The following is a 25990-nucleotide window of genomic DNA, read 5'->3' as shown; positions in this document are numbered from 1 at the left end:
ATTTTGTATTATTTTAAATGTGTGTTTCCTATGCACTTTTTCCCTTTTGAAATGAGAATAATTTGTTGTACAACATAGAATATTTTGAAAGAAATTTAGAAACACTACAAGCAACTAGTAGTAATAATAAGTTACAGGCATGATAGCTTAAATGTTGAACTGCTGTGTTCTGGCCTGGTCCCCAGGTCAGGTTTTTTCCCTTTGCTTATTTGGATTGGATTGGTTTTGAGGACCTGAGAAGAATCGAGGATCCCTTTTCCAGTACTGGATGGCGAGCCCAGCCCAAAGAGCCGGATGAACTGGTAGATTGTAACCCGACTGGTTACAAACACACATGCGTGACTAGTGAACATTGAAAGACTGAAATTGACTTTGAAAAAGACACAAAAGACAATATATCCTTGGGTCGACTATTTGTGGGGTTTATTTTATTTTGTTTTCAAGAAGCGCGCTCTACTTTTGTTAAATGTGCACAACTTTAATAATTGCTAATAAATGCAATTGTGTTTCCTACACCTACTGTGTACAAGTCCTCTGTTGTCATACACCCTTGGCTCCTACGAACCTAGAACCTGTCTGATCTGGTCCATATTTCCCTTCTGTCCTCGTACTGTGGTTAAAGGTAACTATACTGCCCGTACTACAGGCAAAGAAGGCAAGAAGTAACACTAACAGGTCTTACGTGCCCACTACTAGTATTGCACCACCAGTGTTACATAAGTAAAAAAGTGGCTTTTTTACTTATGTAACACTGGTGGTGCAGTACTAGTAATGGGCACGTAAGACCTGTTAGTGTTACTTCTTGCCTTCTTTGCCTGTAGTACGGGCAGTATAGTTACCTTTAACCACAGTCCGAGGACAGAAGGGAAATATGGACCAGATCAGACAGGTTCTAGGTTCGTAGGAGCCAAGGGTGTATGACAACAGAGGACTTGTACACAGTAGGTGTAGGAAACACAATTGCATTTATTAGCAATTATTAAAGTTGTGCACATTTAACAAAAGTAGAGCGCGCTTCTTGAAAACAAAATAAAATAAACCCCACAAATAGTCGACCCAAGGATATATTGTCTTTTGTGTCTTTTTCAAAGTCAATTTCAGTCTTTCAATGTTCACTAGTCACGCATGTGTGTTTGTAACCAGTCGGGTTACAATCTACCAGTTCATCCGGCTCTTTGGGCTGGGCTCGCCATCCAGTACTGGAAAAGGGATCCTCGATTCTTCTCAGGTCCTCAAAACCAATCCAATCCAAATAAGCAAAGGGAAAAAACCTGACCTGGGGACCAGGCCAGAACACAGCAGTTCAACATTTAAGCTATCATGCCTGTAACTTATTATTACTACTAGTTGCTTGTAGTGTTTCTAAATTTCTTTCAAAATATTCTATGTTGTACAACAAATTATTCTCATTTCAAAAGGGAAAAAGTGCATAGGAAACACACATTTAAAATAATACAAAATAGCTCAGCAGTGCATTAAAAATACACATTGGCTTGAGATTTATCAAGTTTCAGCTAGGTAAAGTGCAGGTGAAGGCACTTAGTTTCACGTTGCTAATACTTAGTGTGCAGAACTATAATTAGCACCATGAGAAAAGTGAACATGTGCTAACATAACAACTTCACACAAAACCATACATTATACATCAATACCACAGTAATGTGACATAAACCTTTAAAGAACATCTCGTATAAAGTGCAGCAGACTCAGTGCTAATTGCTTTAGCCTCGGAAAAGGCACTTTCATTGCAAAATGGCTAACGGAAGTTAGCATCGGAGCTAGCGGCAAGTAGCATGCTATGCTAGCGCACATGCGCTGCCTGGGACTTACCATGTGAAGCAACAAATGCTGCACGGGGCTTCACAGTGCTCACGCTGGCTCACGGAATACAGTAATGGAATACAGTATCACCCTTATTATTCTCGCCGAAAAAAGGATTTTCACTATCCAGCTAGCTTCTTCGCTGCACGGGTAAACTGATCTTTCACCGTCTGTGTCTCTGGCGTATCTGACTGGCACACGAAGGCACACACAGGTGTCTGAGCAGCGCACAGACTGGGGGAGGGTCAGACCGGCCAATGATTGGTCGCTCAGTGGATCTGACAAACACACTCTAAAGGACTAAGTCCTGCCCCCACATCATTTATATATATATCATATATCATTACATATAACATATGTACATATTAATTAAACTTATGTTTACATGCTTTATCAGTATTTATTATATTTATTATAATTAACTTTGTTTTTATCAATATTTATTCCCATTGTTACGAGTATGAATATTTATACTTTTAATCCTGTTTTTAACACTGGGTTACACTATCCCCCCTTAGAATCATGCAAGTCCCTTTGCATGGGATAGCTAAACGGTAATGACAGTGGAACCAGCATTCATGGGGATGATCACAGAATCTTGTTCTGTCAAGGCACTAGTAAAAGCCAGGCTCAGACCTTGAAACAGGGACTGGGCAATGGAAATAAGAGGATTTCCCAACTGACTATATTGCAGTCGTTCTGGTTGGGTTCTTGTTCTCTCTGAGCGCCTTACAGTCGCTGTGGCTTCACTCTCAGTATTTGACTGACTTGAGTTCGCTTGATTATCATTTGAGTTGTCTTCTTCCACTGGCCCATCACAGGTAGGTCCATCGGGTAAGTTAGCGTCACTCTCGTTTTCATTGTCAGTGTTTGAGTGTTCCACCATGGTTTCACTCTCCTCTAGGCTTCCACATCCAAGTGGATTTCCACATTCAGGTAAGTTGTCACATCCGGTTAAATTGTCAGCTCCAAGCAAGTTGTCACATCCGGTTAAATTGTCAGCTCCAAGCAAGTTGTCATGTTCATGTAAGTTGTCTCCGCCGGGCAAATGAGTTTCAGCATGATCGTGATCATTAGGGTGTGTCTTTGGCTGGGGAATCTCATAGACTCGAGTGACCTTTATGGGCTCTTGAAGAGGTTCCTCTCTGAACCAACAGACATCCTCATCTTCCAGTTCTGAATGATCACATTCCTCATGTTGTTTAGGTGATTGCCTTGTTTTTGGTTTGCGTACATGAGTTGGTTGGACAGGTTTCTCCTCAACAGGGGCAAGAAAACCACAAGGGAGCAAGAGATCGCGGTGGACTGTGCGGACTGGGCCCTCTTTTGTTAAGGGTTTTATACTGTAGACGGGCAAGTCACCTGCTTGGTTCACCACAACGTGAATATCAGTCTCCCACTTGTCGGCTAGCTTGTGCTTGCCTCTGAGACGGACTGCACGCACCAAAACTCTGTCACCTGGCTCTAGTTTTGAGGGTTTCACTCGCATATCAAATCTTGTTTTGTTTCTTTCTGCCATTTTGTTAGCATGGTCTGTTGCTAGTTTGTAGGTCTCTTGTAGAGTTGCCTTTAGTTTTGTTATGTACTGAGAATGCGACTTAAAACTTTTGTTGCTAAAGGGCAGCCCAAATGCTAGATCGACTGGCAATCTTGGCTGACGGCCAAACATTAACTCATATGGGGCAAAACCAGTTGTATCGTTTTTCGTACAATTGTACGCATGAACGAGTGGTTTGACATAGTTATGCCACTGAGTTTTGTCCTTTTCCTCAAGAGTACCTAGCATACTTAGTAACGTTCTATTGAAACGTTCTACCGGGTTCCCTCTGGGGTGATAGGGTGTTGTCCGGATTTTGCGAATGCCCATGATCTTGCAAAGCTCTTGGATAATGTGGGACTCAAAGTCGGGACCTTGATCGCTATGCAATCGTTCGGGTATCCCGTAGTGGACTATGAAGTTGTCCCAAAGGGCTTTTGCAACGGTCTGAGCTTTCTGATTGCTGGTAGGGACGGCTAATGAATATTTTGTGAAATGATCGGTTAATACAAGCACATCCTTTACATTACTTCGATCAGGCTCAATGGACAGGAAGTCCATGCAGACTAATTCGAGGGGTCTGGTGGATTTGATATTCACAAGTGGAGCTGCTTTTTCTGGAGGAGTTTTACGTCTTACACAGCGGTTGCATGTTTTGAGCTTATGCTCTATATATGCTGCCATGCGAGGCCAATAGAACCTTGTTCGGGCAAGATCTAAGGTACGTTCAGTGCCTAAGTGGCCCATGTCACAGTGGAGGCTTTGGAAGACTGGGTCACGGAGCTGTTCAGGTAAGACAAGCTGGTAAGTAACATCTCCTCCATCTTGGCGAGTTCGGTACAGGATGTTATTGTGCATCTCCAATCGATTGAACTCTCGGAGTAGAAGGTTGATGTCAGGAAGTTCAGCTCGCACAGTTGGTGGGACCTTTTCTCCAGTTTCAATTTGTGCAATGACTTCCCTCAGACAAGGGTCTGTTCTTTGTTCGTTTGTGATCTGTTCAGGGGACATATGGGGTATAACAGGAAGACCACCACAGTCATTTTCATTGACAAAGTCACCTGGAATGGCAGCTGCAGAAATGGCTAGCGAGTGAACCAAAGGGATGGTGTCATTTTGAGAGCTGCATACAAGGTGTTTCTCATAAATAGCAGACACTACTTCAGGACTTAAACTGCTGTCAGGTAGGGACAGGTGAGTCTGTGTGAACTGCTGTATGCGGTCGAGCTCTTTTTGGGACACTGCGTCGTTAAGCAACTCGCCATGTGGCCGTCTAGAAAGGCCATCTGCATCTGAGTTAAGCTTGCCTGCTCTGTACTGGAGCTTAAAGCTAAACGTTGACAGGGCAGCTAGCCATCTGTAGCTCATGGCATCCATCTTAGCAGTAGTTAATATGTACGTCAGAGGGTTATTGTCTGTTACGACAGTAAACTGATTTCCATATAAGTAATCTGCAAACTTTTCAGTCACTGCCCACTTCAAGGCTAAAAACTCTAACTTATGGGCAGGATAACGAGATTCACTCCTGGACAACCCACGGCTTGCATAAGCTATCACCCTGGTCTGGCCATTCTGCTCTTGATAGAGCGCGGCGCCAAGCCCTGTAGTGCTGGCGTCGGTATGGAGCATATATGGCAGTTTAGGGTCAGCAAAACCCAATACAGGTGCAGTACTGAGCTTTTCAATGATGGTTTTGAAAGCAAGATCACAAGAGGGAGTCCATCGCTCGCCGAAAGGTGTCTTGGGGTCATGGTACTGGACAGACTTAGCTTTAGGCTTTGTGCTTTTGCGCAAAGGAGGGTAGCCTGATGTTAAGTCAGTGAGGGGCTTAACAATACTCGAATAGTTCTTAATGAACCGCCTGTAGTACCCTGAAAAGCCTAAGAATGAGCGGAGCTGTTTAAGATCACGGGGCACAGGCCAGGTACTTAAGGCTTCCACCTTTTCAGGGTCAGTCTCCACTCCCTTGCTGGACACAATATGCCCAAGATATCTGACAGAAGTTTGGAAAAACTTGCATTTTTCGGGTGAGAGTTTGAGCCCATATTCTTTCAGGCGATCAAGAACTTTCATTAAGCGAGCCTCATGTTCTTCAAGTGTCTTGGAGAATACAATGATGTCATCAAGAAACACGATCACCTCACGCAGGTTCATGTCACCCATACATTTCTCCATGAGCCGCTGGAATGTGCTGGGGGCATTTGTAATGCCTTGGGGCATTCTATTAAATTCCCAAAAGCCGATGGGACATACGAACGCCGTCTTTGGTTTGTCCAGCGCCTCCATCTCAATTTGGTAGTACCCAGATTTTAAATCCAGGACAGAGAACCATTGCGACCCGATCAAGGTGGAAAACGTTTCCTCCAAATTGGGGAGAGCGTAAGCATCTTTTATAGTCTGCGCATTAAGCTTTCTGTAGTCGATACAGAGGCGGACTTCACCATTTTTCTTCCGCACAACTACAATGGGTGAAGAAAAAGGGGAGGTAGATTCCCTGATCACGCCAGCTTCTTGCAGTTCTTTGAGGTGCTTACGGACTGCTTCCAGGTCGTTCGGATGTATGGGACGCGCTCTATGCTTGAACGGTGTTTCATCTGACAATCTGATTGTGTGTTTCACTTGATCCGTCTTTCCAAAGTCAAGATCATTCTGTGCAAACACTTCGGGCATTTGGCTTAGCTTTTCGGTTATGCGCTCCTTCCATTCAGCGCTAATAGGGGAAGAGTCAAAGTTATATGTTACATTTGACTTCTGCTCAGTTCGGGATCTTGGAGTTCTCACTGAGTGTTCGTGAGATAGAACTCTTTGATATGCACTGACTTCTCCGATGACACAATTTAGAGGGATTGTCACATCATGTTCGGATTCATTGGTAAGTATAACTGGAACAAGGTAAGGTGCTCGTTCAGGTAGGTCTATGAGACAAGGTTTCACAAGGATATCACCAGGTAAGGCTGACATTCGTGGATACTCTAACAAGACAGACTTTTCACCGTTACCGGCTGACACAGCTACAGCACCATCTAGAACAACAGTTTGGCCTGCTGGAATCAACTGTGGCTCTTTGTTGTGCATCGTCACTAAACCAAGACTACTGTCTTTGGACTGTTTGTGTCGTGACTCAAGAACTTTTAGAACTGCCCTATAACCATATGGCAGGTTCAGCTGCAGTTCATGGCATGTGTCAGAGTACAGCTCATAAAGTACATCTAATGTGTTTGTCCCAATTAGCACTAAGGACTGAGAAGCTGTGCGCATATCGGGGACAACTAAGGCAAGTGTCGGCACTTCAGCTTCAATGCCAAGGAAGTCTTTTGGGAAAGTGACATGTAGTTCAATGTAGCCTAAGTAAGGCACAGACTGACCGTTGGCACCCTCAACTTCTAAAAGTTCAAACAATGGCTTAATCTCATGAGAGGACAAATGCTGACGATAGTAGGACTCGGGGACTGTAGTCACCTGGGAACCAGTATCTAGCAAACAACTCACTGTGTGACCATTAACTTTCACTTGTGCAGTACTCTTTGTACCAATTAGACCTTTAGGAAAGTCGAAGGAATCTGTTCTTGTGTGCGACTTTAGGCTGGCACGCTTTTTAGGTGAAGCTTTTTGTTTAACCTGGGTGGGACGGGTTAACAAAGCATCAGCCTCCATTTGTCCCGCAACGGAGGCAGAATTTAGTTTAAAGAAAGCTGGTCATTCTGCCTGTCCCATATCTGCCTTCTCACTCTTAATTCCTTTCGTTTTGCAACTACAAGGGCAGGATTGGGCTCTGACTCACAAGTGGCTACTATATGTCCATCTTCCCCACAGCGGAAGCAATACCAGGGCTTGGGCCTAGTACTGGGGCGGCTGGGTGGAGGTGAGTTTTCAGGTTTGACATGGTCAGGTTTTTTATTTTCAGGTTTCCTTGTTCGAACTGTCTTCAGTGTTGCTTGTTTCTTTGGCTTCACAATGGCAGCTAATTGGCTTTTTAGGTCGGCAACTTGTTTCTTCAGCTCTTCTAGACTATCTGACTCTGCTTGACGAACATCTGCATTTGTTTCAGTGACCGTCTGTTCATGAGACACTGCTTTTGGTTTTGTGGCGCTAAAGTGTTTCTTCATTCGCATATTTTTAACTTCCTGTCGGTTTTCTGCAGTACGCAGGAGAAGCAATAGCTCCGCATAAGTGGGTGGCTCCTTATGCTTTAGCTCCAATTGCAACTCCGTTAGCAAGTTATCATCCCAGCAGCCTCTGTAAAACTGTTTAAGAAGATGCTTATTTACTTCATGTGGTTCAAGCCCACCTCTGCGCACGGTGTGACTGACTGCCACCTGCAAACGAAGCAGATAAGCAGAGGGCTTTTCACCGTGATCTTGGAAGGTGTTCATGAAGCGTACAAACAGTTCCTCACCATCTTCGACGGTGCCAAAAGCTGAATCCAGAAGTTTAAGATAGTCTGCAGGAGTGGCTCCTGGCCCAAGAGGGCGGATGACATCAGAAGCGGGAGCAAGGAGACTTTCAAGAATCTTACGAGTTTTTTCCAACTCGGACAAAGAAGCATCTTCCATCAACAAGTCAACATGAGATCGCCATGTTTCATAGTCAGCTTCGCTGTAAGGTCTGGGCATCTTGCCAGAGAAAGCTCTGAGTCTTAATGTAGAGTGAGCATGTGATGTCTTTTCAACACTCTTGACAACATGCTCGACTACTACTTTCTGAACCTCTGGTGGGTTGAGGTCAGTTGGGCTCAATATTTGAGGTGTCAAGTTTGGTCTCATGGGGCGTTGGAATGCACCCTGAATGGATTCAGGAGGGTGAGGCAGTTCAGTTAAGACTGAAGGTGAGGCTCCAAGTTGTGTGGATCCTACCACAGGGCAAATCTGATCAGCAGCATCATTTTCGGGGTTTATCTCAGCTGTCTCAGCAGCTTCGATGGTCTTCCCTATTGTGGACAGGGCCTCCCGCAACACTTCTTCGAAATCCTTCCCACTTAACTTGGCTAAACCCTTCAGGTTGCTAATGTAAGCCTCAGTAACACTGCCCCCTACGGTCTTAGCATAGACGTCAGTTAAGGCTCGAATGCGGTAACTGACATCTGGATTGTCAGTGGACTGTAAGAGGTAAGGCAGCTTAGGGGCTAATATTTCAACGGCTGCACCGGACTCGAACTCTACAATATGACTTTTGTGGAACGCGGAAGAGTCATCATCGACAGCGAGTGCTCTACGAATAGTACCATGTTGCTCCAGAAACTCAAATACCTCTTTGTCTTTCTCTCTATCTGTAACACCGCTAACAATAATGGCATTTGGTACTTTAACGGCATACTTCTCGACAAAATCCATTTTCACAGTATCTGATCAAAAGTCAAACAGGATTCCAATGTTGTCACACAACACTCTAGGCTCCTGGCTGGCTCGCCACTTTTTTACTTATGTAACACTGGTGGTGCAGTACTAGTAATGGGCACGTAAGACCTGTTAGTGTTACTTCTTGCCTTCTTTGCCTGTAGTACGGGCAGTATAGTTACCTTTAACCACAGTCCGAGGACAGAAGGGAAATATGGACCAGATCAGACAGGTTCTAGGTTCGTAGGAGCCAAGGGTGTATGACAACAGAGGACTTGTACACAGTAGGTGTAGGAAACACAATTGCATTTATTAGCAATTATTAAAGTTGTGCACATTTAACAAAAGTAGAGCGCGCTTCTTGAAAACAAAATAAAATAAACCCCACAAATAGTCGACCCAAGGATATATTGTCTTTTGTGTCTTTTTCAAAGTCAATTTCAGTCTTTCAATGTTCACTAGTCACGCATGTGTGTTTGTAACCAGTCGGGTTACAATCTACCAGTTCATCCGGCTCTTTGGGCTGGGCTCGCCATCCAGTACTGGAAAAGGGATCCTCGATTCTTCTCAGGTCCTCAAAACCAATCCAATCCAAATAAGCAAAGGGAAAAAACCTGACCTGGGGACCAGGCCAGAACACAGCAGTTCAACATTTAAGCTATCATGCCTGTAACTTATTATTACTACTAGTTGCTTGTAGTGTTTCTAAATTTCTTTCAAAATATTCTATGTTGTACAACAAATTATTCTCATTTCAAAAGGGAAAAAGTGCATAGGAAACACACATTTAAAATAATACAAAATAGCTCAGCAGTGCATTAAAAATACACATTGGCTTGAGATTTATCAAGTTTCAGCTAGGTAAAGTGCAGGTGAAGGCACTTAGTTTCACGTTGCTAATACTTAGTGTGCAGAACTATAATTAGCACCATGAGAAAAGTGAACATGTGCTAACATAACAACTTCACACAAAACCATACATTATACATCAATACCACAGTAATGTGACATAAACCTTTAAAGAACATCTCGTATAAAGTGCAGCAGACTCAGTGCTAATTGCTTTAGCCTCGGAAAAGGCACTTTCATTGCAAAATGGCTAACGGAAGTTAGCATCGGAGCTAGCGGCAAGTAGCATGCTATGCTAGCGCACATGCGCTGCCTGGGACTTACCATGTGAAGCAACAAATGCTGCACGGGGCTTCACAGTGCTCACGCTGGCTCACGGAATACAGTAATGGAATACAGTATCACCCTTATTATTCTCGCCGAAAAAAGGATTTTCACTATCCAGCTAGCTTCTTCGCTGCACGGGTAAACTGATCTTTCACCGTCTGTGTCTCTGGCGTATCTGACTGGCACACGAAGGCACACACAGGTGTCTGAGCAGCGCACAGACTGGGGGAGGGTCAGACCGGCCAATGATTGGTCGCTCAGTGGATCTGACAAACACACTCTAAAGGACTAAGTCCTGCCCCCACATCATTTATATATATATCATATATCATTACATATAACATATGTACATATTAATTAAACTTATGTTTACATGCTTTATCAGTATTTATTATATTTATTATAATTAACTTTGTTTTTATCAATATTTATTCCCATTGTTACGAGTATGAATATTTATACTTTTAATCCTGTTTTTAACACTGGGTTACACTGACATAAAACTGTGGTTGGTGCTCAGCTTTTTAAACTTGAATGCACCAACAAACACTATTACACTATTCAGACTCTTGCTCCTCTTTTAAGGACGACCTTGGCCCTGAATGTGACCTCAGATGAAGCAGGGCTCAGACGCACGGCTCCAAGTGAACTCCACTGCATTAATGTGTGAGAGATTAATGTGTGGGTCACGTTCTGACAAGTAGACAAGTATCATACACACACACACGCGATGGATCATGGCTCAGGTTTCTTTTTTAATCGTGACAAACAGGAAGTAGAGCCGTGAGGATGACAGTGGAGTCAGACTCAGGTTCAGCAGCTAAATGCAGCGGCTGTTTCAGAGCCGCGTCTGCAGCAGCGTGTCCCACACTCCCTGTGACGGCAGGCTCTGCTGAGGCAGGTGGGCTGGGTTGTGAGGGTGGAGTTAAAATGGGGTTGTCTTCCTGATCTGACTGTAGGTGGTGTGTTTGAGGTCAGGCTCAGTCTAGTTACGCTCGCCGTCTCAGTGTAGCGCCTCCCTGTGGGCTGATGTGGAGGGCGGGTCGATGCCTTCGTGGTGCAGGTCCTCCTCTGTAAGCCGTGAAGCTTCAGCAGCAGCTGATGAACACCTGAGAACACAGCACACCGAGGGCTAACGTGTGACTGGCTGCTCATCACACCCGAAAACACAAACCGGTCAACAACACGATGCTTTTTCCTCCAATCAGACCTGAACTCTGCTCACAGCCTTTCAAAGATCAAAAACTCGGACTACAGACGGCTTCCTGTAAGCTGTTCAGACTATAACTGCCACAAACAGGCGAGGCGTGCGACTTTCAAACCAGTCGATCTCTTCATAATCGAGTTATGGACGACAGGAAACCAGGATATTTGCGTCACTGCCACATCATTAGGAAATAATTTAAGCTTTGAGGATTTAATCCTGATTTCTGATCTGCAGCTGATTTTAAAGTTGTTCACCATGTTGCACCCCCGCCTCTGAGAGCCAACCAGCAGAGGGACCGTAGCTCCACCGGAAACTTCCTGAGGATCTGAAAACTAGTCGACACCTCCACGAGAGAGAGACTGTCAGCATTTGTACTGTGGACTGATGGGATTTGGATATGAGTTCTGAAACTGCTTTAGTTGGGGCGGCTGTATTTGTATTAGTATAATATTGCTTATTGATGATGTATTTCTGCTTGTTATTGACCTGCCCAAGCTCTGCAGGAGGGAATTAGCAGCTGAAACTGGTCTCGTGTATTTTTCTCTGTTGTTTGTTTCGTACATGAACCCTGACAGTAAATTTAAACTAAATGAAGACTGGTTTGTGTGAAGCTTCAACGATTTACAGGAAAAAGACTCCAAAGTACGGTGGCCCTGAAGTGCAAATCACACCAACAAATTGCTAAACACAACAAAAAAATTGAGAGGCCCTGAAGTGCAAATCACACCAACAAATTGCTAAACACAACAACAAAATTGAGAAGCACAAAAACAAAATTGAGAAGCACAAAATCAAATTGAGAAGCACAAAATCAAATTAAGAAGCACAAAAACAAAATTGAGAAGCACAAAAACAAAACTGAGAATCACAAAATCAAATTAAGAATCACAAAAACAAATTGAGAAGCACAATTACGTTAAGAAAACCGGAAAGGGTAGGTACCAGTCGGCAACAGGAGACATCACTGATTGGATGTCCGCGCTGTTCGTCTTTGGAACCGGAAGTTACTCTGCCTGTAGCGCATTTCGTTTGAAGAAGAACGGCGGAATGTTTTGTCCTAGCTGTGGGAAAAAGCTGGTTGAGGAGTCACCGAACTTTTGCAGCGGCTGTGGCGAGAGGCTTTATCACGCATCTTGCATCAGAGACACTTCACTCCCATTGAGTAAGTTAATAAGCATAATAAAATGTTTGTTATTTATTGATTTATTAGCCTAGCGTTAGCTGTTTCCAGACCATAGCAGACCAGAGGGCTGTTCCACCAAGTGAGCTCAGAAAATCGAGGCTCATTTGAAAATGCACGCAGCTGTCAAAATGACTGCTCAAGACCTTTCTAGTAGTGAAGGTTTGAGGGCAGTTCTAGTGTTAACAAACCTCGCAGCTAGGGTGCCACGGACCAGACTTGTCCACAAGCATATTGCATAATGAATGAGCAGAAAGACTGCAGGTTAGCCTCCTTGCTGGAACCGAATTTGGGGCAATCGAGCCTGGATTTTCAGAGTGAGCCTAGCTTTTGGGATTAGCTTGCTTCGTGGAACAGTCCTCTGAGCATTTCCACAACTGAAACGATAATAAATTAGTTAATTTATTATGTTTGGTTAACTTTAGGAACTAACACTATTATGTGTCTATACATTAAAACTTACTGGTGTAGAATTGTATTGGTCAATAGTATCAGTTGCATTGTCATTCCTTGGTAGAAATTTTCTAGTGAGATTATTCAGTGTTGTCCTTATTTGCGTGTTGTGTGGACAATGGAATGTCACATGAATGAATGTCTTTAATGTGTGACATTGTAGTACATTTTTCCTTTGTTTCCCTTTAGCATCACAGACTACCTCAAATTGCCCGACTCCAACCTTCAGCACCTTCATAGAATACAGAAAAAAGAAAAATTAAGAGAGGCAAAAGTTTTCTGAAGGGAGGAAGGGCTTAAAGAAAAAGGAAAAAAGAAAGGTTCAGGTAGTTTGGCTAGCTCAGTCTGAAAACAAGTTGAGGTTAATTTTCTAATGACATTCTTTTGTTATTCCTTAGGGGAGTTGTGTAAAAAATGTTCAGTGTAGTAAAGCTATCCAGAATAAGAACAATTGTTTACGAGTAATTGTACATTTAGGTTGTCAGGAAGATCCCTCTTTTGCAGTTAATAAATATTCAAGTTTGACTAGATCTGCTTAGAGTCATATTAGTATCTACTTGGCCCATTGTTCATGTCTTTTTCCTTACAGATAAATGTCGGCTTGATGACCATTAAAAAGGGTGGTTTGAAGCCATACCGTGGAAAAACTATTTTCCTAACAACAGACCCTGACGCTACTGCCACAAGTCTGCTCAATCAAGCTGTTAAAAAAATGAAGGACTTTAACAAAGATCTAAAAGATGGACCTTTCCTTCTTCTGTATCCGGATGGCACTGAGGTCATTACTGTCCCTGGAACACAAAGACCATTTACACTTGAGGCTTATAAGGCTGAAGTTGGCAAGCCTTATCAAAGAATCACTGTTTTCATCTGCTTGAAGAGTGACTTTGAAGATGGTAAGCTGCTAATGTTTGTTTGGATTTTGACACACATTCCCTTAGTTTCAACAACTGATAATTTTGAAATTGTGAAATGATAACACTACGCATAAAGCACCCAAGTCAATAGCATACCTACATTAAAATGGTGAATGGCCTGTATTTGATATAGCACCTTCTAGGGTTCTACAACCCCCCCAAGACACTTCACAACAAAACCAGTCATTCACCCACACACATTCACACACTGCTGGTGATTAGCTACAATGTGGACACAACTGTCCTGGGATTCACTGACTGAAGCAAGGCTGTTGTACACAGATGCCACCTATCCCTCCCACTACCACCACCTGGCATGGAGGGTGAAGTGTCTTGCCCAAGGACACAACGACTGCGACAGACTGAGCAGGGTTCAAACCTTCAACCTTTTGATTACAGGGCGGGCTTTTAACTCCTCTGCCACCATTGCTCCCTAAATTAGCTTGTATATGTTATGTTTCTTCCTGGAAACATGAAATTCAGCCATTTTTGGATCTACTCAGTCATGAGTTTTCAATGCTAACTTTATGCCTTTCGTATTAATCTATTATTGATGATCAAATAAAGTTTCATACATTAGTATGAATTTAGTTAGCTTAGCTTGATTTGTTTTCATGTTTTGTAGTTGGAGAAAACTCAGACTTGTCTGACTCTGACCCAGAGATTGTTATTAAAAGGCCCTCTGAGTTTGATCTTGCTGATACACTGGTAAGTACAATTTAAAGTTTTTATAGAGTTTTCTTGTTGTTTAGCCACCACCATTTGCCTCAGTTCAGTAAAATAGTTAATAGTTATATGTGAAATACATTTTGTGTGTGTGTGTGCGTGCTCGTGTGCGTGTGTTTGTTTGTTTGTTTGTTTGTTTGTTTGTTTGTTTGTTTCAGCCATGGGAACTTCAACATGAAAGCAGTCCTTTACAGAAAGCGGCAGAATATGAGTAAGTGATATTTTAAGAACATGTAATCTTTCACTGTTTTTTGCCTACACTTTGTATTAATGAGATATACACTTTTGTCATTCATTCTGTATATGGTTTTTGGAACATGGACTACATAATACTTGTATTGCTTGTTTCTTAATCAAGATGCTTAAATATTTTCAAAGTGTCAATTAATATTTTCACAGTACATAACAATAATGCTTTTCTTTGTTCTCTAAGGAAGGGTGCTGGGGATCTTGTGCTTGCTAATGAAGTACAACAGGTAAAAAACTTTTTTATTAGTAAAACAGTGCAGCAGACAATCTCCACCGCCTTTACTTTGCAATTAGATAACGATTCACTGTTTGCTTATTACATTCATTGTTATTATACAATGCATTTCACATCCTCAATTTTCATACTATCAATAGATTATAACATCCACCCCTTAAAGGTACAATAAGTCATACTACATGAAATAATCACAAAGCAGTCTAATGTCTCAATCATGTTGGAAGGAAGGTTACATTGAAACTGTGTATGACTCGTCTTTGTCATCTAGAATCTTCTGGCGCTGATCCGTAGCCATGAAACTCATGGAACGGGAGGAGGGAGAGTCACTCGTTTGTTTATAAAGATAGACTGCAGTACACAAATTTGACCACAGGATGTTCTTCTTATTTCATTCTTACTTATTGTACCTTTAGATAATCTATTGGGATAGGGAACCTAAGGTACATCCATCTACTTCCGGACCATGGGTCCCCTACTGCTAAAAAAATAGGAGTCTATGAGCCAATAAAAATTATTTTCTGATCCCGTTTGATGTGTGCCATGGATTTAAAATATGATGTCCGTGAAGTATATAAACACATTTTGATGCCAAAAAGTGCTTAAGCGACAGGTGGCAAAGGTTATTTTAGGTTTTGTTTGAAAAGACATGGCGAAATGTAAATGTTCGTCTCACAAAATTGACATCATCGAACCAGACACAGAAGAGGAAAAGCTTAGTTTTGTTTAGCGAGCTTCGAATCCTTCTTCCAGGATGATGTGGAGAAAACCACTATAAATCTGGCCATGTGATAATTAGCAGCTACGCTGGGGGAGAAAAGCTTCTGAGGCGACGTCATATTTGCGACATCTGACTTGTAGTCATTTTAATGACAAATTTTTACAAGCTAACAAATCTCAAATTACATTACAGACATAGTTGAAACACAATTATTTATTATTTAAATTGAAGTACAACATATGTGTGATTCAGAGAGTAAGGCAAAGCAGACCAGAAAATAACTTTTATAGCTCCATTCACTTCCATTCATTTTTCTTTTGTTCAGGGACCCATGAGCAGACCAGAAGGGGAGGAGACTTAGGCTCCCTATATTAAAATAATTATCAATTGGTCAAATATGAATTTTCATTCATCCTCATTTCTGTATTTCCAGGTCATAGATTTGGAAGAAGAAAACGATACAGGCACTACTGAATGCCTCACTGTCGAGAGCTCCTGTTACAGGTGCGTTGTATCTTGAGTAATTATTCCAGAGGGTTGCACAAAATATATACACACAATTATTATAAATGTATGTAGTTTGACTCTTTTACATTAGATTCTTCAGAAAAAAAATAGTAGAATCGTTCTATAAAACTGGAACTGCATGTTTATGCATTTGTCTTTTTGCATCTACACTTTGTGTACATGTTTTCACTCTGCAGAAACTACACACAGCTGTTTGAACCGATTGTGATTGATGATGAAGATCCTACTCCTAACGAAGCCAAAGCTGAGCCCCCAGAAGAACCTGTGTTAGTAATTTAAACATTTGAATCCAATTAACCGCCATCTTGTTCTGTACAAGACATCATGCAATCATGAGAGAAGTATATACACCTTTAAAAAATAAGTTTCCCTTTTTTTTTTAGAGACACCAATTTGCAGGCACATGAAATTATTGCAAATTTGGCACTGGAACTTGACCACAAGAAGGTCAGCAGGTTCAATATATCAAGGTCAGCTGTATGGGATGGAGCTGTTAGAGGATTTCGACGCAGCACATACTCTGACAACTACGACATGTTCATCAAGTTTAATGATGATGCTGGCAGCTTTGAAGAAGGTTTGGATACAGGTGGCCCGAGGCGTGAATTCCTCACACTTCTTATGGGCAGTCTGAGAAATCGCCCCATCTTTGATGGACCTCCAGAGAGCCGTTATCTTGTATATAATTCAAGAGGTGGATGTTTTCTCCGTAATTATTACAATGGAAATTTTAATAAAAATTGGCTTATTTTTTTCATTAGCATATTTAATAGCAATTAACCATGATAATTATGTGCCCTGTATAACAGCTGCCAGGCAAGATGAGTACTTTTTAGCAGGAAAGATGATCGCTGTATCCATTGTGCATGGGGGACCAGCACCACGTTTCCTCTCCAAGAACCTGGTCAACCACATCACAGGGAATCAGAGTTTCAGCGCCACTGTAGAAGATGTGCAAGATGAGGAGATCACAAAAGTTCTACATCAGGTAGAAAATTACCTAGGCTCAGGGAATGGGTTTACTTAGAAGACACTTGGGGCCAGTTTAAAAGATTTAATCAGGATAAAAGTTATCCGGGTTGGATCATATCTTGAAAGTAGGTTCAAGGTAGATTCTGTAATCTGAAAGGACAGATTTCCACCTCCCAACAACACAAGTGAAATAACAAATTGATTATTTTTTTAATCCAATGTTTGAATGAATCGTAAAAGTAGTGAAAATTATATTTTTGTTTTTCTTACAGTAAACCTTTTTTTTTTTTTTTATAGGTCCTGAAAGCTGAATCAGAGGAGTCTTTGCATAATCTTATTTTGCAAAACAGCACAATCTTCCAAACTGCTGGATGCCTCAGAAACGTCAAGCCTTGTGAGAAACAAGCATTTGTGGAGGAGTACCTCAGATGGTACATCCTTGAAAGAAACCAAAGTGTCATTATAGCTATAAACCAATTATTAGTTATTTGTCTATCCTTTGCAGATTTAAAGATGGACTGGAAAGTCTGAATTTTTTAAGTGCACTGCAACAACATTCCAGTGTGCTGGCCCCACTCCTATGCTTCTCTGCCAAGGCCCTGACTGCTTCAGAACTGGAGAGCATGTTCAGACCAGATCTCAGCCCAGCAGGAAGCAACAAGCGGCATAAGGAGGTCCTAACACTTGGCTTTTGGGCAGATTATCTCCTTGATTGTGAAGGTTTGAATGGCCGTTTTTATTTGTTTATATTTTTATGAAAGGAGAGGTAAGGAAATTAATTTTCTGTAATGTACTACAGTGTTTACTTTCTTCTTTCAGAGAAGGCAACAGCAGTCTGCCTGGAAGATTTGATGATGTTTGCCACAGGGCTGACGGCAGTTCCACCGGCAGGAATGACACCACCACCATGCATCCAGTTTTTAAGTGATTTGCCTTTTCCAGTTGAAAACACGTGTGCAAATACTCTGAAGCTACCCATCTGTGACTCATACAGCATCTTTAAGGCCAACATGGACTTTGGAATTCAAAATGCTCCAGGATTTGGATGTTCTTAAATCAGCAAGGTCATCAAGTTACAGTTACTGAGTTACCCTGTTAGGTTCAGCTGCCGTTGGCACACTACTTAACACATTCATGTGACAAGCAACTTCCATATTGTTAAACATTTAGTTGTTTTTTCTGAATATTGTGTATGTTGGAAAAGTGACAGAAATGCTGGACACTATTTGTAAATGGATTTATTAAAGAAAATTTTAAATGTTTCCTTGTGGTTAAATGTTAATATTTAAATCCATGCCAGTTGCTGTATATTATGAACAATATTATATTCAATTTAGCAAGAGGGAAAGGAAACACTACTAACATTAAAAAATGAAGGAAAAACAGAAGGGCTGGAGCACTCAAGTAAGTCCAAAGGTTTTATTAGGTGCAAAAAAAGGAAAGAAACTAACATTTCGACACCGTGTGTGTCTTCGTCAGAGTAACTCTGACAAATGTCATTACAAACTGAAGTTCAGTTGGTATCTAAAACCCAGCTATGTCCTTCAGGGCCAAATACAGTTCTGTGGCCGATTCCCAGTCTTGTGGCTGCTGCAGTGTGTTTTGTTGTACAGCCTGTTGTAAATATTCCTCAATGTTTGGATCACCACACAATCCAACCGGTAGCCCCTCCTCGGGAAACACATCCAGTTCCCTCTCCTCAACAGCAAATCCACAGTCTCTTGAACCATATCTGCAAAATGAAAATAGAACAGTGAAGGATTTTTTGCTGACAATATGGAACTATATAAATCAACGCATGCAGTGACATGTTATAAACTGCTCTATCATACTTATGTGTAAAATTATGAATATATATTAACCAACTTAAGCAATAACATTACTTAGACAATAAATGCTCAGAGGACTGTTCCACGAAGCAAGCTAATCCCAAAAGCCAGGCTCACTCTGAAAATCCAGGCTCGATTGCCCCAAATTCGGTTCATTATGCAATATGCTTGTGGACAAGTCTGGTCCGTGGCACCCTAGCTGCGAGGTTTGTTAACACTAGAACTGCCCTCAAACCTTCACTACTAGAAAGGTCTTGAGCAGTCATTTTGACAGCTGCGTGCATTTTCAAATGAGCCTCGATTTTCTGAGCTCACTTGGTGGAACAGCCCTCTGGTCTGCTATGGTCTGGAAACAGCTAACGCTAGGCTAATAAATCAATAAATAACAAACATTTTATTATGCTTATTAACTTACTCAATGGGAGTGAAGTGTCTCCGATGCAAGATGCGTGATAAAGCCTCTCGCCACAGCCGCTGCAAAAGTTCGGTGACTCCTCAACCAGCTTTTTCCCACAGCTAGGACAAAACATTCCGCCGTTCTTCTTCAAACGAAATGCGCTACAGGCAGAGTAACTTCCGGTTCCAAAGACGAACAGCGCGGACATCCAATCAGTGATGTCTCCTGTTGCCGACTGGTACCTACCCTTTCCGGTTTTCTTAATGTAATTGTGCTTCTCAATTTGTTTTTGTGATTCTTCTTTTGTTTTTGTGCTTCTCAATTTTGTTTTTGTGCTTCTCAATTTTGTTTTTGTGCTTCTCAGTTTTGTTTTTGTGCTTCTCAATTTTGTTTTTGTGATTCTCAGTTTTGTTTTTGTGATTCTCAGTTTTGTTTTTGTGCTTCTCAATTTGATTTTGTGATTCTCAGTTTTGTTTTTGTGCTTCTCAATTTTGTTTTGTGATTCTCCATTTGTTTTTGTGTTTCTCAATTTTGTTTTGTGATTCTCCATTTGTTGGTGTGATTTGCACTTCAGGGCCTCTCAATTTTTTTGTTGTGTTTAGCAATTTGTTGGTGTGATTTGCACTTCAGGGCCACCGTACCAAAGCCAGACTAAAGATTGTGTTGTGGAGGTTTTCCGTTTAAATAAAGCCTGCAGACGAGCGGTAGCTAACAATCTTTAATCCAAACAGAACGAACAGAAAAACCAGGCTTGGTGGAGCCTCATGACCGCGGGGCAGACAGCAGAGTCTGAGCCTAGCATGGCTCTCAGTTAAACACCTCCAGGAACAAAAGGCAGCACAGCTGATTCACACCTGAAGGTTCACACTCCCCTGCTGCCTCCCAGAGTCCTCGAAGAGACCAAAGACTCTTCCTGTGGAGTTTCTGCTTCCTTACTACACCATCTGTCTAACTGCATGGGTGTGAGACATGTTAGAATCCAGTGGCACCAAGGCATTAATAAAGTAATGTGATTACTACATAAGTAAGAGAAATTCCTATACAGTCGTTAATAAAACTGTCAGCTGAAGAAATAAAGGAGAACACCCTGCTCCATCCTACTCCGGCTTCCTGTCTCTGCTGACCGACACGCCCACAGCGCCCAGCCTCACTCTCTGATTTGCAGCTGCAGACTGACCCTCGCTGCCCCCGTGACCTCCACGACGCCGTTCACACGCTCTTCCTTCAAGATGACCTCTGCTTCATTTTCTGCACCATGTTTGAACAGTTTGGACTGAAGCTGATATGAGCGACGAAAAGCAGTTTGTGTCCACGTGTCTTGTTTCCCCGCTTTGTTGTCCTTGTGTTCAGCGTCTCCCAGCCCGTTGTGTCCTCTGCTCCGTAGTTTGATCTGTGTCTCGTCTCCCATTGTCCCTGTTCACTTGTTTAGTCCGAGTGTCTTACTCTGCCTATTTCCTGTTTTATTTTGACAGTCTCGTGTTCCATGTTCGGTGTGTTTGCTTCCCCTGTGGAGTCACGTTCATCTGTCAGCTGGTTCCATCGTTACCTTTCTGTGTATCTACGCCCTCTGTCTCCCTCTGCTGGTCGTCCGATCATCTGCTGAGCTCCTCATGTCTCATATCTGTTTCCTAGTGTTCCTGGTTTTCATGTATTCATTTTCCCAGTTCAGGTTTTTGCGATTAGTTTCTCTTTTTCGTGTGTGGTTCATGTTTGCGGCCATAATCAAAGACACGTTTTCTGTTCAAATGTTTCCACGTTTCGTGTGTCTGTCTTTGGGTCCACTGCTGCCCATGACAACATGAGCTGAAGCTCAGGAGGGCTCAGAGACACCAACAGTGCAGAGGGCTGATTGATCAATCATCACACAAGTATTTTTTATTATTTATTTTTTTATTATTTTGTCTGCTGCCCGTCATGGCCCCCTTGTCAAACCCTGTTGCCACACCCCTTCCCCCATATCTCTGCTCAAAGTACCAAAACCTCAGCCGGTGAGTGTTTGATTTCTATTTATTCGTGTGGTGTTTCTGCTCCCTCCGCCTCCTTGCTCTTGAATTACTTTCCAAATATACTGTATATCTAAAACACAAAGCAGGCTGCCTGTGTACGGAGCTGTCAGGAGGCTGTCGTGTTAGTCTGCTGTGCCTGGCATACACACTGTCTTATGAATTCATGCATGTAGGTGGCACAGCTTTGATGACATGTTAAACACAACACTGCAAAAATGAAAAGAGGCACCGATGAGAAATGATCTTTACAAGTCTGTGCAATTTTTAGTTGATATCTATACATGCAGCCAGCATGGATTCATATGCATGATGTGACTTTAACCACATAAAAAGATCCAATTCACCAGCCAGAGTTTCTCAGCTTTTTCATGTAAAGGTTTTGGTCTAACCAGCCCTCTGTGCTGATTTAACATCACCATTTCTCCCTGTCCTTAATCAGGCTCTCACCATGTTTCCTGCACTCCATGAATGATTCACTATTGGTCAGATCTGAACGTGGACAGCCTCTCAAGGACTTGTTTTCTGTCTAGAAGTTCTGTAACATCTTCCAGCCTTTTAAGATGAAACAAAATTATTCCAGGAGCTCGAGAGATGAAGGGGGCATATTATAATATCACAGAAGACTTCTCTCTGACAAACCTTCTCCATGGTGCTGCTCTGCAGGTCACTGACGGTTGAAGACGAAAGAGCCTGGGTAAAAGAAAGAGGAGAAAGAAAGAGGGAAAGAAAAACAGCAGCAGGAGGGACGGGGATAAAGGGCAAAAAACAAAAACAAACAAAACAAACAGACAAAAAATCCATCCATCAATCACCTGAATCACCTGTTGAGAAAGAAAAAAGAGAAAACAAAGAAACAGAGCAACATAATAAACAACATCACGATGATCTATGGGAATATAACAGTAAATACTAAATATTAAACATTATTGTGCAGCACGTAAGATCGACAGCACAGTGTGCTTTGAGGTAGGAGCCAAAAAGGGTGTAGTTTGTGTGTGTGAGCACCCGTGTGTACACCTGTGAGCATGGACGCGCTTGTTTTTAAAAGGTTCCTTCATGTAATGATCTGCTAGAGGGTGTGGGGGGGCCACAGCCCCGTCCTCCAGGGCATGAAGCAGGTATGGAGGAGATCAAGACTCCAGACATCCAGAGGCCCCCAGAACACAAGAGACCAAGAAGACCAACAGAGGGGCAGCTGCTGTCCCAGAAAGAGCTGAGGAGAGTCCCAGATGAGGGGTCACTCAGCAGCCGCGGAGCAGAAGCCAGGGGGGGTTGCAGTGACGTGCCCGTGAGCTCCGCCGGCAGCCAGCTGTGCCTGAGTGACCGAGCCCCAGGCCGAGAGGCCGAGGGCACCCCACCCCTGAAGGGGCCCGAGCGAGCCCCAGGCTCCAGGCCCCGACAAGCAGCCACCAGGAGTGAGCCGGTGTGTACCCGGACGTCCACCCCGGACACAAAGAACCACCAACGCACCGATGTCTGAGGGAGTTCGCCCCCGGCAGGGGGAGTGGTGGGGGGAGATAGGCCTCCTTGGAGGGCCTGAGACAACCCCAGTCACCTCACAAATTCTAAGAGCTTAATTCCTGCTCACCCTTCAGTCACCATGAATTCCCCGTCGCTCAGCCATCGGACCACAACCTCGCTCCTTCTCCACCTGATTTTCCCCTAGCAGCTCGGGATCCGCCAACTGATCTTCCTAGTGGAGCCGCTGCGGTGTGCCCCACTGCAGCCGGCGCGTCTTCCAGCAGCCGTCCTTGCGGCGCAGCCATCAGCTCAGCCATTCGCATCCCCTGGAACTCCTCTCTCCGCTCCATTCAGCAATACAGAGGCTCCGGTCGCTCCCCTTCCCCGCAATACTTCAACCTCCAATCCGCTAGAGGACGATCTCCTCCCAGTAAACGTTCTTAGCAGGACTCCACTCCGGATCGCCCTGAGGCGCATCTCCAGCCCCGCGGAGCTTCCTGGAAACACAATCGATCTCAGCGTTCAACTCCGAGGTCGCGTCGCCGTTCCCACGCTCCGGTGAGGTCTCCCGAAGCTTCTTTGCCCACGAATATCTCTGACTGCACTGTCGCCCGTCTCCAACGAGCCCTGGAAGAGAGAGGCATTCACTTTTGCCAATCCGATAACAGGGCTACATTATTCAGTTTCTTCTTAACATCTCAGTAACATCTAACAAAAACAGGCTTAATAATGACAATAACTGAACTAAAATCACAATCAGAAACATCCAGGTGGCTAAATATGCATTATATGAGCGTTTTACAGTGTTGGAAAGAAATGACACCCACCTCTCCCACAAGGGAACTGTAGAAAAGGGGAGGGGCAAAGGGGTACACTGTATTTATAGGGCTGCACCAAAGAAGAAGAAGAGAATGAGGCGGGGCTCTAACTGATACTGAACATAACTACAGGATGGGAGGTCCCAACAGTCAGGCATAAACGGAGCAGTTTGTGTGATTATAACAATGTGATTTATGACCCTGTTACATACGCACAGTCGTAATTTCCCACAGTGTGCGCTATGTGCTTCGAATATTGTGTGTAGAACCTTCTCACATGACCTTTAACCTTTAACCTGTGAGCTGCCTGACAGTCGTCCTACCGCCATGTTCAAGGTGAAGTTTCTATCATCCCCAGTAAGCCCCTCCCATCAGCGGGTTGGATGATCAGAGTCATGAATGCAGGTGAGTTCGGACTACAAGGTGTGACCTCAGTACATCTCACCTGCCTGCAGACACACCTGCTCACACCTGACTGAAGTCACACAGTAAACAGGAAGCAGAGGAGCCGAGTCATGTGTCGAGTTTGAAATCAGCCATTTCCTCTGATTCTTTTACGTGCAGCCCAGCAGCTAAGAGTGCGTGTGGTCATGTGATCATGTGGTCACGTGCTGCACCTGCTGAGTCACTCTGCAAACAGTGAACACACCTGTTCAGCCAATCACATTAATTCCCTCTGATCTGATTTCAGGCCTCCTTCATCAGGCTGTGGGACAGGAAGTGTTCATGTTTCCATGGAAACAGCTGTAACAGCAGCACTGAGCGCGAGACACCAAATGATTGGCTGTAATTCAAACTTTAAAACTTTCTCCCGCTCATCATCAGTTTTGTTTCAGTAAAACAAAACGAGTTTCATTTAAACCTTTGAGGTTTTCACCGTTCAGCAGAACTCTCTCTATGTGTGTGTGTCTGAGTGTGAGTGACGTCTGGTGTGGGCGTGGCCTCGTGCCGCACCTGTCGTAGGTAAATGTAAGTGCGACAGAGCCAAGAACACGGAAGTGACCGTGTGGCCGGAGGCTCGCTGCGCTGTTTCCTGATTATTGGAGCTTTGTATTGATTGTTGATGATGACTGGGGGCGCGACCCTGATCCCGCTGAAGCTGCTCGCGCTCGGGCTCGTGCTGGCTTCGGGTCTGGCTACGGACTGCAGTTGGGACCGGTCCACCGACCCCAACCAGGTCCCGGATTTCGAGGCTGGCGGAGCGCGGCTGCTGGAAAATGTGATGGAGCTCGATCCCAAGAGCTGCCGGGCGATGTGCTGCGCGCTCCCGGACTGCGACCTGGCTGTGATCGGGTTTCCGGCGGACGGACCGACCCACTGCAAGCTGGTGGGCTGTGGGGACGGCCACGACGCCTGCGCACTTCGTCCCAGTAGCCAGTTTGAGGTTTACCGTAAGTTCGTGGCCGAAAAGGCCGACGGAGAGGCGCGGGAGGGCGGCCAGGAGGAGAACAACGTGCCGCAGGTGCAGCGCTGGGAGCCGCGGAGCAACGAGTCTAACAACAGTAAGAAGCTTTGATTATCGATTATTGATCGACAGATCAGGCTGAACATAACTGATCCTTTACCGAATCGATAGATGGCTCATTGATCAGTCTGCAGGGAGAAACCTGATCAGTTTAACTTGATTATTGGTCGTCATCATCATTATTATTATTGATTTCCTCCTTCGTGCTTCAGCTGAAGACTTTCAAAATAAAAGAAACAAAAGAAGGCGGAGTCAGAGCTGACTCAGTAATGACCTCATTCACTGAAACCTTTGAGAAGACTGAGCTCATACTTCCTGATCAACAACAGAATTGGCGTGTGAATCTGTGGGCGGCGCATTTAGTGCCTCATTGTTGTTGACCAATGCCGCTCATCCTGCTCTGCTGCATTGTTACCTGCACAGGTGAACTGCAGACACAAACACGTGACCTGTGGCCTCTTTGTGACTCTGTCACGGTGATGCTTCACGCTCTGGTTCATCATATTCACACTAATCGTCAACAGGAAGCGCCAAACATGGACTGAACCTGAGAGCGTGGACGCTGTAGTCATTATTATAATAATGATAAAAACAAGTGATGTCACAGAGAAACTGACCTTTGACCTTTTTAGTCTAATGTGAAGGATGAGGCTTTCAGCTGCTCAGTGATTACCTGAAACACAGAGAGCTTTATGAGCACAAGGTGAGTGAAGAAGAGACCCGCAGTGCATCATGGGAACCCCGGCAGCCTCTCTCAGCCGAGCACCTCTGAGAGTTAATGACCTGCTCTCATTTGTTTCCTTGTTAATGTGACACCATGCCCTACCTGGAATCCACCTGTGCAGGTATTTTACAGGCTCTTTGTTCTCTGAGAGGTTGGACCGGTCGGGCTGGTTCACCTGAGAGGAGGCGGAGCCCTCACCTGTTTGTTTGAAGGTGATTTAAACACCTGAGGGTTT

At 43.7% G+C, this 25990-nt stretch overlaps 2 protein-coding genes across 2 annotated transcripts in view; both read left to right on the top strand.

The window, feature by feature from the left end:
- Positions 1-12980: 12980 nt before the first annotated feature.
- On the top strand, positions 12981-17110 carry LOC148099806 (uncharacterized). Its single transcript, XM_087850536.1, has 9 exons — positions 12981-13033; positions 13297-13603; positions 14250-14332; positions 14509-14561; positions 14784-14826; positions 15989-16059; positions 16260-16349; positions 16467-16777; positions 16893-17110. Exons 2-9 carry the CDS (start codon positions 13312-13314, stop codon positions 17108-17110), a joined length of 1161 nt encoding a protein of 386 aa, XP_087706662.1. The 5' UTR covers positions 12981-13033; positions 13297-13311.
- A 7423-nt stretch (positions 17111-24533) lies between these two features.
- spint2 (serine peptidase inhibitor, Kunitz type, 2) overlaps positions 24534-25990 on the top strand; it is a 7183-nt gene continuing 5726 nt past the window's right edge. Inside the window, exon 1 of the mRNA XM_006809174.3 lies at positions 24534-25068. Within this exon, the coding sequence (XP_006809237.2) occupies positions 24630-25068 (439 nt within the window). The 5' untranslated portion in view covers positions 24534-24629. The remainder of the gene's footprint in view (positions 25069-25990) is intronic.

This window comes from Neolamprologus brichardi, chromosome 14 (assembly GCF_056152115.1).
Source record: "Neolamprologus brichardi isolate AB-2024 chromosome 14, ASM5615211v1, whole genome shotgun sequence".
Taxonomy (NCBI): Eukaryota; Metazoa; Chordata; class Actinopteri; order Cichliformes; family Cichlidae; genus Neolamprologus; species Neolamprologus brichardi.
The sequence above is the reverse complement of the archived record's forward strand: the minus strand, read 5'-3'. Positions and strand labels throughout refer to the sequence as shown.

Coding starts and splice junctions, on each gene's coding strand:
- LOC148099806 (XM_087850536.1), top strand. CDS start 13,312: ATGACCATTAAAAAGGGTGGTTTGAAGCCATACCGTGGAAAAACTATT. Junction 13,604..14,249: donor GAAGAGTGACTTTGAAGATG/GTAAGCTGCTAA, acceptor CATGTTTTGTAG/TTGGAGAAAACTCAGACTTG. Junction 14,827..15,988: donor TTGCTAATGAAGTACAACAG/GTAAAAAACTTT, acceptor CTGTATTTCCAG/GTCATAGATTTGGAAGAAGA.